Source organism: Phytophthora infestans, genomic scaffold (assembly GCF_000142945.1).
Source record: "Phytophthora infestans T30-4 supercont1.15 genomic scaffold, whole genome shotgun sequence".
In the NCBI taxonomy this organism is placed as follows: Eukaryota; Oomycota; class Peronosporomycetes; order Peronosporales; family Peronosporaceae; genus Phytophthora; species Phytophthora infestans.
Genome location: NW_003303744.1, coordinates 1,300,840 through 1,313,533, shown reverse-complemented (window position 1 = coordinate 1,313,533; position 12,694 = coordinate 1,300,840). Strand labels below are relative to the sequence as shown.

Below are 12,694 nucleotides of genomic sequence, written 5' to 3'. Positions count from 1 at the left end.
TGAACTTAGCCACGACTATATAACGAGCTCAAGCGACCCGACCAAGCGCCACGGAGAAGATACCGAGCCTGGTGTCAAGCACACGCCAGATACACGCAGCAGCTCGTCCAGTCGCGGGTCCAGCACCTCCAAAGGCGTACAGATAGACAGCTTGAGACACTCTTCAAGCTGCTGTGGGCCCACATCCACTCGGAACAAGTCCGCCGGAAGCGCCAACGTGCGAGCCACATCGGCATCAGGGCCACGTGAGTCATCAAACAGCAGGCGAGATCACAGCAAATCACGTTCGTAGTGTTGAGCAGCAACGCGGAACAACTCTCGCGTGAAGAGCTGAGCTTCCTGCAGAGCCCGCTCCACCGGTAGTACACAAAAACTTCCTGATGACGAGTGACACACGACTGCATCCGGTGTACCAAACTGCAGTAGGTCTAACACTTGGTAGCGTGAGCCATGACATGCGATGTATCGGAGTAAGATCTGCACGGTGACGACGTTGGGGCTGGTGTACTGGACTTCTTGGGTTCCATAGGCGGGCACTATTCGTCCACCCAGCCGCTTCCGCTGCAGCTCTTACCGGGTGGTAAAAGTACTCGGAGAAGCCTTCTTTGACAGGTATGTCGATCTCATTTGCTGCGCTGGGGTCCGCAGGGAAGGCACGTGCATGGCTCCTGCTGGTAGCTAGCGTCCGAAGACGTCGGAAACCAAGCGTACGTAAGTGCACTGCGTACTCTTTATAGAATTCACTCGCCACTTCAATACGCAGTGACTCAAAATTCGCAGCCACCTGCTGCTTGATACCACGAACGTCAGCTCCTGTGCCGGCGTCCATGCTGAGTACAGTGTGCTCGATGTACATCTTGGCCACTGAGCAGTCGTCTTGATCAAACACGAACTCGCGCTTGTAGCTGAGCAACTGAACCAGATCCATGCACGACTGAAGAGCACGTAAACGCCCACTGATGATCCCGTTCTCGTCGCCGTCAGACAATCCAATCACCTCTGCCGCTACCCATCGCTCCACAAACGCAGCTCGGAATCGTTGATGCAGCAAGAGATGTCCACTCTCCACTAAATGCATCACGACATCCTTCGCTCAAACAGTCGGAATCGCTTCTCCGTAAAATCAGCGCGCTTGAAAGCTGGTCGCTAAAGACGTCCGTGCGCATCTTGCCGCGCTGGGGAAGATACCGTACGAGTGCAGGATAACGTCGTTTGCAATGTCCTACACTGACGGATCTGGAAGATGCGGTCTCACACGTATTCAGACTCTTCTCGGCCTGCTCGCGCAAAAAACTAAATGTGGGAACAAACAAAAGTTGCAATTTGCAGTGCAAGTGCATGAATGGATGTAAAGAGAAAAATGATTGGCAGATGTTACGTAGAGAGCAATAGAGTATGATCGGCTCACAATGATCGGAGCGGAGCCTGTTCTTTCGGAGCATAAGGCCGATCCTTCACCTGCGTCTACGCTTGTTTTGAGACATTGCCTCACGTGCTCTACGCGTGGGAGTCCTAGACCGATGGGATCTACGCAGAGTATTAGTGACTGGAGTCTCCAAACGCGGTAAATGAAGGAAAGATTCTTCGCGTTGGTTGGCCGCAGCAACAGCTACACCCACGACGTGACTTACCGGACCAGCACTCGCGTTGCGCGGCGCATCGGCTCTGGTATCAGTGATGTCCTGGCTATCTGCCAACGTCGCTGGACCATACACCGGGAAACCTGCTTCTGGCCCCGCTGCGACACCAGCTGCATCTTCACCATCCCTAGCCGATCTCCGCACAGATCTTTGCTGGTGAACTGGGCGCTCGAATCTCTGTGACTGCATGGGAATTCCAGAGCAAGAGAGCCCAGCAAACTGAGTCGCTTTCATTACATGAAAGCAAACCCCAGCTTTGTTCCAGCATAGACACATGCATGTGCGACCTGCTGCATCTACGATCCATCCACCGGTCGGCATGTTCTCCCACATGATCCTTGCGTAGTTTTTAGACTCGTACGTGCATGCTGACTTAGGTAGTACAGAGTCCTCAAGTGTACTGTCCTGGAAAGAACCAGCGGAAATCGGAGCCACACGCACGAGCACCGAATCTTGTACACGGTGTACCACTTCTGCATCCCACACCTTTTTTTTGTCGGTCCTTCGATACGCAGCAAGCAATCTTTTCGACACAATTGCTCTATCGACAAAAGTCATCTTTGATGATACATGCACAATACGTGATAAATCCAAGCGAACAACGAGTTCGGCAGGATTTGCACGCTGACTGTCATTTACAACTTTTAAAGTTTTGTGATATTGCTCCAATGGGTTGTTGGTCGTAGCATACCCTGTAGGTGTGTGGTAAACTTGCCAACGCGAAAAGCGAGCCCCCGTAATCCATTGAGAAATAATGTGGTTTGAAACACGCCGAAAACGAGGACTTAGTTCACCAGCGCCGCGCCATGACCTCAGAACAAATTCTCGCTTTCGAAGATACTGTTGTTCATCGCGTGAAAAGTGCAAATCATATAGATTCCTGAAAATCATCCTTACCGAAATCAAATCCTGTTGGAGGGATGATTTGCGCAGAGTTGTTAGGGCAGTACAGTACGGAGTGAGGACAAAAGTAGAGTGGTTTAGGCGGCCATAATGGAGAGGAAGTCTTGAGTGTAGAAGGAGAAGACGCTTGTGGTGGACTTGGTAAAAGAAGAAGTGATGAATTATAGAGTCTGGTGTTCTGGTGGGGGAGTTACTCTCCACCAACCAGTCCAGTTATGTACGATTTCTCTATATGAAATAGTACAGTTATATTCCACTAGATAGTCATCATCACATCGGAGATGCTTACTTCGACAGCCTCCCACATCGAGGAATGTGTATGATGCTCTATCTGTCGGATAGTATTTAATGTACCACAGGTGGCTGTTTATAACAGTCCTGTACGTACATGAGCATTTACAAGAAGTAGATCTTGTTTTGATATTGATGATCTTTTTCCTTTGACTTTCATTGTCAGATTTGTCACCTTGTGCCGTTTTGCTTTGGCAATAACTGTGCTGATTTCTTGTTTTCATTGTTATTTTGGCTACTCAGGAAAACCTTAGAGGATTAAACCTGTTCACCGTAGTGATTGTTGCTGCTATCGTTTTAGTTATACGAATTTGTAGCAGCTACTTCAGGGAAACCTTTAATTTTAAGGATCAAAACCTGTTCGCTGAATTGTTGCTGTTATCGTTTTAGCTTTACGAATTTGTAGAAGCTACCTCAGGAAAACCTTTAATTTTAAGGATCAAAACCTGCTCGCTCTGTTGTTGGCTACTCAGGAAACCTTTGAGGATACACCTGATCACCGTATTTATCTTTATATATTTTGTGTAAGCGTTTTAGCTTTGTTCATTTCTTAAACTGCCATTGTTTTGCTCTTTTATATGTGGATATTTCTTTACAATGTGTGGTTTTTTTTTTTTCGCTGCTGAGGTCTTATAGAATTGCCTCCCAATTTCATGAAATGGTTGATATAGGTGCTGCAGTCATTTTCAATTTGTTCTGACTATTGTTATTGAGAGCTCATAGTTTTCAAATATTTTTGAAGAAAGGCTACAGCTTTTAAAAGCATAAATAACATCAAACAGTGTCATCGGTAGCGTACGCATCATATTTGCAGTAAGTGTGCAGGCTCTCGTCGTTGGGGTTATTTTTCTCCCTAGAGGCTCATCGAGTTGTTTCTCGTTTGGAAGTTTATAATTTTATTTTTACTTCGCAAGCGCTAGCGATAGATTTTGCAAACTATCGAATTCATTGTAGATGGAATTGATGCAGTAAAACTATAGTTTGCTTTCTGTAGACAGAGGCTTCTGTAGGCTTGTCTTGTAGTCATAAAGTGTTGATTTTTTTCTCATTCTTTTGGTACTGTTATGCTGGAAATGTTTGAAACTTTTGCCAGTGACAATAAATGTTAAAGTTTGGCGAATGCATGAATAGTTTTTGGCGTTGATGCCTCCCAGTTTCATACATTTCATTAAGTATTTCTCTCTCAACGTTTGGGGTATATAATTTTTTTCTTCGTACAAGCTAGGCAGCCTTTGTGAAATTTGCAATTTTGTTTTTGCATCTTGCAAATTGCATGTATGATTTTATTTATAAATTTCTTTTGTGAATGTGGCATAAATATGTTTTGAGCAGCTAGGTAACAATGCTTGCACCAAAGCAATATTAGGAGCACACTTCACTCACATTTTATCTAGCTCACAGCTTTGGGGTAATTTTCTCTCCTGGTGGCTCTTCGGATTGTATTCCGGATTTTATTATACTTCGAAGTAGTGAGAAGCATGCACACTATTTAGTCAATTGACAGAGACATTGCTCATGCAAAAAAGTGTTATTGCTTCGTAGGCTCAATACGCAGTGCGTATGGTACGGAGTCCAGGGAGATTCTCCTCTGGCTCAATACGCAGTGCGTATGGTACGGAGTCCAGGGAGATTCTCTTCTGGCTCGATACCGCGTGGCAGACGTGCTGCTCACCGCGTGCAGCTCGTTTGCTGGCGTAGAGGGCAACATGGCCTCCCAGCATGGCGATCTATTGCACATGCAGCGCTACAGCTCAGTGGCTGGCGCAAAGTTGGCAACGTGGCCTAACGCAGGCAAGTGTCCGTCCAGCGATTTCTCACTCAGGTCTCCTTCACCTCCTTGTGCCCCTGGCCATTCATGCGGCTTGGAGGTGTGTTGTCTTGCAGCGTCCAGCTCGCCCCTGGAGAAACGTTGGGCTTATAACCTGTTGGAGGGATGATTTGCGCAGAGTTGTTAGGGCAGTACAGTACGGAGTGAGGACAAAAGTAGAGTGGTTTAGGCGGCCATAATGGAGAGGAAGTCTTGAGTGTAGAAGGAGAAGACGCTTGTGGTGGACTTGGTAAAAGAAGAAGTGATGAATTATAGAGTCTGGTGTTCTGGTGGGGGAGTTACTCTCCACCAACCAGTCCAGTTATGTACGATTTCTCTATATGAAATAGTACAGTTATATTCCACTAGATAGTCATCATCACATCGGAGATGCTTACTTCGACAAATCCAGCTTTGCATCATGTGCATGTTTAAACACATTCTGTGTTACGTGGAACCAACACATCAAAATGGTGGTTCCAGGTAACTCTGCGGTGCAGGCGTTATGTTGGGCCTTGTCTGCGTCCATCATGACAAAGTCAGGCGAGAATGGCACCCCAAATTCCTTCAACATGATTCTTTTTAAACAGGAAAGGTACCAAACAATATCCTCTTTGCGCCTTTGAGATGTGCACCAGTACACAATTGGCAAGAAGGCTCCACTGCGATCTGAAAAGCCCAATACAGAAACAGGGTACTTCTGCTTCACACAGTTGTGTGTTGTGTCCATGTGCAGTAGCGTAGTTAGAGACGGGTCCTGCTGCACTTCAACATAACGCTCTAAAAGCCGCTTGCACGTCAAACCAATGCGAAATGGGTTGCCTTGAGACCCCGTGCCAAGAGCAGGCTCCACAACGCCGTCCACAACTTTTGTGTCGCACAGTATTCTGGGTCTGTTTGCCAGGAATGTGAACGCTCGCTGTCGTACATTCGCTGACGGCAAATCTCCAGCACGGGGTCCATACTATCCGGTCGGTTTTTACGCCGCCATCCTTTCTGATAGTTTTGGACCTGTGCAAGCTGCGGGGTAGGTCCGCCGATACGCCCATCCTTAATATCACGACACAAGAATGCGTACAGTGCCTGCGCTACCATAGACGGAGAGTCGCTTAGCTTGACATCTAGATAGGACTTCATCTCGGCGGTCAGCTTAGATGCAATGGGGGATGGTGGAGCATCGTCGGCCATCGCATGACCCCCTTGCTCGAATATAATTTTTCCATCACTTTCTTGACACTCCAAAAACTTATAGCGACAAGTGCATGTTTGTGTTGTGGCTTTGCAGCGCTGTGATTTGCATTTAGTTACGATATACCGCATTTCATGCCATGTTACAGCCAGCTCATCTTCGTAGCGCTCAACGTGATCAATTGTGCAGTGGTGTAGCTCACTTGTAGGCCGTGAAAAGCTCGGCAATCCTGCCAGAAAGTCATCAAAAAGGACAGGATCACCAGATTTCCACACTTCATGCCACGGAAGACGTCCTGTACGGCCACCGTGATCATTCTCCATTGTATCGATGCTCCACTCACAATGCTGTTAATTTTTAAATTTCTTAGATGCCGGGAAGCTAAGCTCTTAACTATTTTAATAGTAGTGGCTAGCGATATCTATTTGTGGAGAGAAAAGATTTTTGCGAAACGACACTTAATTTTGGTGTGGTGTACTGCTCTTTCTTTTGGTGACCCTTTCTGCGTCTGTGGCGCTTCACATCCTATTTTTTGTGTTCGCTAAAAAATATAGAGTGCTTTGGATGGCTCTCGGCGGCAGCTTGCAAGACCATCACTCCTTCAATTCTGAAGCGTCAACTATTGCGATTACGAAAACAAATTTGACAAAATACATGTAAAGCAGACCAAAAAGCCAAAAATCTCTCCTTATAATACTCTGGACCTGCCTTTCAACCAATCATCGATCGGAAACCTCAAGTGTCGATCGTCAGCATTTGCTATGCGTCATCATCGTGCCTCGAATAGAAGACCCCTACGAACCGCTCGATTATCCGCGGACCTGGCAAACCTTATGCTTCGTCGAGATCGCGAATAATTATGCAAGCCAGTCAAGTGGTAACAGCGCCAGATTTAGCTAGAGCCCCTCCGAAATATACGCACATGACTGGTGTGGAGTGCTTGCTGAAAGGTCGCGAAAACCGTCGAGGCAGATCGTCCGAATTTCGATTTTAAAGCTGGGCAATTTCGCGGCAATATATCGCAATAGATAGTTGAATACGTCGCTGCGGTCCGTCAACTGCTTCACAGCAGCTACTATAATATACATGTACTTACTCGTTTGGATAGCCAAACGGGCTGCCCGTCGACAACGCTTCCAAACAGCGACAAAAATTCGTAAGAAATGACCTATCAGTCCACATTAGCCTTCAGCATTCAATGCATCGTATCTCAAAAGTATTGATTCTCGCAGGCTCCCTTCGGACCCACCGTCGAGTGATTGCGTGTCCTGCTCACTTCCCAATCAGTCCGCCAGGCCATAAGGTGCTCCCGAGTCAGACGGCAAAGCGCGAGAGCGAGCGCGCCACAACGAGACCATCAGGCTGTCTCTCACCGCGTTGGGGGTCGTGCACGTATAGATTAATAGACTCAACACCCATGACGCAGCTGCAGAAGTCCAAGAAGACCGTGGCGGACATCGCGCAGACCACTTTCAAGCATGTGCCGGTTCTGGACGCCAACGCCCCGGGCCTCACGTGTCTAGGCGACCAGGTCACCACGACGTTTGTGGCGGAGACAGCGCTACCCACAGATGGCGGCATGTTCCGCGTACGCGCGTACCGCTCTGTGGGCTCCTTACGTGAGAGCGAGCCTATCGCCATGATTACCGGAGACGTGCGCGGCAAACGCAACGTGCCAGTCCGCGTGCACGACCAGTGCTTCACGTCGGAAGTGTTCGGATCCCTCAAGTGCGACTGCAGGGACCAGCTGGACTACGCCAAGGCGTACACCAAGCAGCACGGTGGCGTGGTTATCTACATGCCACAGGAAGGGCGTGGGATCGGTCTGGCCAATAAGATCATGGCCTACTCCATGCAGGAACGCGGTCTAGATACGGTAGACGCCAACCGCGTGTTGGGCTTCAAGGACGACTATCGTTCGTACGAGCCTGTGCCGGCCATCCTCAAGGACCTGGGCGTCCAGTCTATTCGACTACTGACCAACAACCCGCGCAAGATCCGATTACTGAGTCAACTTGGCATCACTGTCGAGGGCCGACTGCCTGTGGTGATCAAAGGCGGCGAGTTCAGCCAAGGATACTTGACAGCAAAGGCGAAGCGGATGTCGCACTTGCTGCCTGGAGCCTCTGGTGACGAAGACACGTCCACGGACGAGAGTCAGGATGAAGACGAACAACAGACCAATCCTCAGGAAGCTGTAGCAGCCGCATCACCCACGGCGTCGTCGTCCTCGTCCTCTGGAGAATATTAATGGAGTCCGCCGTAAAATTAAGCGGGAGAGCGACGATCACCGCCATATGAGCCTTCTCACTGGGGACGCTTGGCCACGAGGACTTCGAAGACCTTCGCGTGCCTGCCCCCTCTCGACCAATTCGTCTCAGTCTTCCTCGTCGCAGTGTCCAGCTTCAACGTTGAGCAAACAAGTGCTTGAAGCTGGCAACCGGCATTTTTGAAGAGGAAAAGGACCGCGACTCCAGCAACATGGAGTCAAATAAGCTGTAGACTATTTAGCACGCCTAGCAGCGCATTGAACAAACAAACATCATTATGCAAAACACGAAAAGAAACACATTTACACTGGCAGTAAATAATCTCAAGTTGCTCAGCGAGATCTTGACATGGAAACCGCAGAAAACAGCATTGGGCTAAAATACCAACCAATCAGATGCAGCCAATTAAGTTCCCAATATAATCCAATCCCATTGCTCCACGGTGGTTCCTCCCTTCCAAAAACAAGAAGACTTATTCGGACTTGTCGCTGTTGCTAGCCCTGAGCGTCCGCGACGACGACGACGACGCATTGAGCACCAGTTTCGCTGAAATTCCTGCTTAAATCGTGTGCAGCGGCAGATATTGAGACTTAAAACATGCTGGACGACAATCGCAAGATCGGCACACTGTTGCTGGGTCTGGGCTTCATGTTTTTGATGCTGGGCGTGCTCATGATCTTCGACGCGGCCATGCTGGCGCTTGGTGACGTGCTGTTCCTGAGCGGCGTGGCGCTCACCATTGGCTTATCACGCACGGTGCGTTTCTTCACACGCAAGGAGCGATGGCGGGGCATTGTGTGTTTCTTGGGCGGCATTCTGCTGGTCATGCTGCGCTACCCTGTGATCGGCATGATTATCCAGAGCTTCGGCTTCCTCAACCTTTTCGGCTCCTTCTTCCCCGTGGCTTTGGCTTTCCTGCGCCAGACTCCCGTGATAGGGAACGTGCTCAACTTGCCTGTAGTTAGCGAGATTGTCGACAGACTAGCGGGCGCACAGAAGCGCGGATACCAGGTGTAATGACAAGGGCATATGGAGATATATAGGAGCGGAAGACGTGATAGAAGTACACGGGGAAGTTGGTTCAAGCGAATAATAATGTCCACGAAGTTTGACTGTCCCAATGTCACAAATATCTTCAGCTTCAGTTAAGTAGAGGTTCAAGTGATACCTTAGCTCTCTGCAGCTCCGATTACAGTTCTTACTGGCTGTCCCACCAGCGTTTTGAAAAGTCAAGATAGCGCTTGTAGTTCGGGTGCAAGTACGCTTTGTCTTCTAAACCCTTTAATCCCAGCTTGATCTCAACACTCTTCGGGGTTTCCCCGGTCCAAACCCAGAACTTGTACTTGAGTTTCCAAGGAATCAATCCCCGTTCTTCGCCTTTAGCAACGTCACCAACCTCGTTCTCATAGTGGTGATTCCTCAGGTTCTGCCGAGTGGGTGGGTCGAACAACGTTGACCTGGGATGCTCGTTATTTTGGATAACTGTCGCCGACACAACATTTCGGACAGCTAGAAGACTAGTGACGACGATCATGACGACGGTGTGCAGATGCATCATCTCCTGTAATTGATCCGTACGCTGAAGTAAAATGCGATCTGGACCAGATTCGGACTCTGAACAAGTGTTCTCGGTATGGTGCAAAGGCTGCAACTTGTCACGCCTGTTGTGATGACCGGCAGCCTGCTGACCCATGTATTTCTATCAATTGTCCCATCCTACTCTTAAGCTGACTCACGCGATCTCCTCGCGTCGGCTTCATGTCGTGTTGCTTGCTCTCACGCCGTGTTCGATTGCAGTCGTACATCAACTTCGACATGCCTTTCATCCAATCACCAATATTCAAACACTTTTTCATCCAATCCACAGGCGGTTTAGTGCAGATGTGCTCGCCAGCCAAGCCGTCACTCTGAAATCGGACACCGAGCCAGCAAGATCACGATGCCCGCCAGCTTCTTCAGCTCTCTACGCGACCGCGTGGCCGCCGTGGACTCGCTCCTGTGTGTGGGTCTGGATCCTCACGTAGCAGAGCTACCGGAGGCCACGGCCGCTGCAGCGCAGGCCTTCTGCCTCAACATCATCGAGCAGACGCACCACGTTGCGGCCGCCTACAAACCCAACTCGGCTTTCTTCGAGGCTTTCGGTGCTGAGGGCATCACAGCGCTCCACTCCGTCATCAAGGCCATCCCATCCGGTATCCCCGTCCTTCTAGACGCCAAACGCGGTGACATTAGCACCACCGCCGCCGCGTACGCCGTCTCCGCCTTTGACAAGCTCGAAGCGCACGCCATCACGTTGGCTCCGTACATGGGCGCAGACTCTATCGATCCATTCGTACGCGGCCACCCTGAAACGCGGCTGCTTTGTGCTGTGTAAGACGTCGAACCCTAGCGCCAACGACTTCCAGACGCTGTCCGTGGGCTCCCGTGCGCTGTTCGAGGAGGTGGCTGCCAAGTGCGAGCAATGGAACTCGGAGGACAACGTCGGCCTCGTAGTGGGAGCCACAGATGTCGAGGCACTGCGTCGTGTACGCGCTGTGACGCCCAATCTGTGGATCCTGGCGCCAGGTATTGGCGCTCAAGGTGGCAACTTGGAGGAGGCGGTGACGGCCGGTCTGTCATCCGATGGCCTGGGTCTACTGGTACCGGTATCGCGCGGTATCTCCAAGGCTGCCAACCCTAAGGAAGCGGCCGAGTCTCTGCGTGACGCCATCAACGCTGTCCGCAAGACCAAAGTGGCTACATCCACCACTGTAGCCAACTCGAGTGCAAACGAGTTCATTAAGTTCGCACTGTCCTTCGGCGTGCTTAAGTTCGGTGACTTTACGCTCAAGTCCGGACGTCAAAGTCCCTACTTCTTCAACGCCGGTCTGTTCCGTACCGGCCGCGCGCTCGGCCAACTCGGCAAGTTCTACGCACAGGCGATCCACGTACGTTGGATTTTGGATACAGTGGTAATTTTTGTGATTGTTTTTCTAAGTTTTGTGGTTAATTTACAGGATAGCGGGGTGAAATTCGACGTGCTGTTTGGTCCGGCGTACAAGGGCATCACATTGGCGGCGGCTGTGGCCATCGCGTACGCTGATATGTATGGGGTGGACCTCCCTTTCGCGTACAACCGTAAGGAGGCTAAGGACCATGGCGAAGGCGGCGTACTCGTTGGTGCCGATATGACTGGAAAGAAGTAAGAGAAATTTTGGGCTGTGCGAAGTGAATTTTGTACTAATTATTGTGTTTTATTATTTTATTAGGGTGCTGATTATTGACGACGTGATCACTGCCGGTACTGCTATTCGTGAGGCGTTCGGGATCTTGGAGAAGACGAACGCGCAAGTCTCGGGCGTGTGCATTTCGTTGGACCGTCAGGAGAAGGTTTCGATCGAAGACACTCGCTCTGCTATTGACCAAGTGCGGGAGAGCTTCGGCATCCCCGTGGTCAGTATCGCTACGCTCGATAACCTCGTGGGTTACCTTGAGACTGTGGACACGGCAACCGACGCCAACGCCTCGTACTTGCCGGTCATTCGTGCCTACCGTGCTGACTACGGTGTGTCCAAGCAGTAGATTGCTACAGTTTTAAACTCCCAAGCATAATAAAAAACACAAGTGACGTGACCGTCATGAACAGTGCACAACGAATTTTGTCATCGATTGGTTGGGAAGACAGTGTTAATGGGGCTTGGATGTGAGCTTACGGCCTCGCTCAGACACGCGCTCTGGGGTTGTAAATCTCTGGTGGCGATGGCGTTGAGTTCAATCGCCAGCTATTGTCTGCCTTAACTGCAGTCAGGGAGATGACAGCAACAACAGCAAATGCGATGAATGTGGCGAGTCTTTTCATCTTGAAGGCTTGACTTGATTTTGAGGCGTTGGCACGGCGGTAAATCGAAGAATAAATATTTTAACAGTCTCCCACGGGATATTTGGAGCTCTTGAAGTGCTGTATAGAATGCAATACCAAACTGTTTACCACGAATTGCGATGCAGTACTGTACGGGTTACCAAATTGTTTACTTTACTACTTCAAGTAGGTTTAATAAGTTTTAATTTAAAACATGGTACTGTTGCCGTAAGTTGGCACGGCTCAATCTGCATTGGTAATGGGACTATACTGGGAGGACAGCTGGACAGTCTACAACCAATTTTATTACATTGGCATTGTAGGCCCCCCCCCCGGTTCAATTGCGCGATTATTACCTGTCGATAGTCCATAGACTGACCCTAGGATACAGAATAAATAGATGTAAATTTCGACAGAATATCACGGCAGAATACTACGGTAAGTAAAACGCACAATAAATCATGTCTGTGATAATTCTGTACGTAAGTATTAGAACCCTTATCAAAAAGTGGTAAGGCTGAACTAGGCATACTTTGTAACGAGCTCAGGAAATCGAACAAGACTTGAGCGTTTGATACGTAATGTATGTTGAGATCTTCGAGCTTAGGAATGTGCGTGCTTAAGCTTGAGTCACCGGAAGAGCGGACATTTCAAACCTGCTTATCGGTTGCAGCTTGCCCACGTACAAGTCGGCGTGGCGGGTCGGGAAGATCATATGGAGCTCTCATCGGAGGAAGGTAGACGAAGTTGTCGTCC

The 12,694-nt window shown here is 49.4% G+C and overlaps 5 protein-coding genes across 5 annotated transcripts; 3 read left to right on the top strand and 2 right to left on the bottom strand.

The window, feature by feature from the left end:
- Window positions 1–536: 536 nt before the first annotated feature.
- Window positions 537–1,078, bottom strand: PITG_09580 (uncharacterized protein; the record flags this gene model as incomplete). Its single annotated transcript, XM_002903160.1, has 2 exons — window positions 537–589; window positions 658–1,078. The coding sequence occupies 2 exons, from the start codon at window positions 1,076–1,078 to the stop codon at window positions 537–539; spliced, it is 474 nt and encodes a 157-aa protein (XP_002903206.1).
- A 5,316-nt stretch (window positions 1,079–6,394) lies between these two features.
- On the top strand, window positions 6,395–8,267 carry PITG_09579 (riboflavin biosynthesis protein ribBA, putative; the record flags this gene model as incomplete). Its single annotated transcript, XM_002903159.1, has 3 exons — window positions 6,395–6,486; window positions 6,939–6,986; window positions 7,118–8,267. 3 exons carry the CDS (start codon window positions 6,395–6,397, stop codon window positions 8,079–8,081), a joined length of 1,104 nt encoding a protein of 367 aa, XP_002903205.1.
- Window positions 8,268–8,571: 304 nt separating this feature from the next.
- PITG_09578 (vesicle transporter GOT1B-like protein) lies at window positions 8,572–9,186 on the top strand (the record flags this gene model as incomplete). Its single annotated transcript, XM_002903158.1, has 1 exon — window positions 8,572–9,186. The coding sequence occupies one exon, from the start codon at window positions 8,698–8,700 to the stop codon at window positions 9,115–9,117; it is 420 nt and encodes a 139-aa protein (XP_002903204.1).
- Window positions 9,187–9,298: 112 nt separating this feature from the next.
- On the bottom strand, window positions 9,299–9,655 carry PITG_09577 (uncharacterized protein; the record flags this gene model as incomplete). The annotated part of the gene is made up of 1 exon (XM_002903157.1): window positions 9,299–9,655. One exon carries the CDS (start codon window positions 9,653–9,655, stop codon window positions 9,299–9,301), a length of 357 nt encoding a protein of 118 aa, XP_002903203.1.
- A 384-nt stretch (window positions 9,656–10,039) lies between these two features.
- PITG_09576 (orotidine 5'-phosphate decarboxylase, putative) lies at window positions 10,040–11,724 on the top strand (the record flags this gene model as incomplete). Its single annotated transcript, XM_002903156.1, has 4 exons — window positions 10,040–10,432; window positions 10,476–11,027; window positions 11,097–11,281; window positions 11,349–11,724. The coding sequence occupies 4 exons, from the start codon at window positions 10,040–10,042 to the stop codon at window positions 11,659–11,661; spliced, it is 1,443 nt and encodes a 480-aa protein (XP_002903202.1).
- Between the last annotated feature and the right edge of the window lie 970 nt (window positions 11,725–12,694).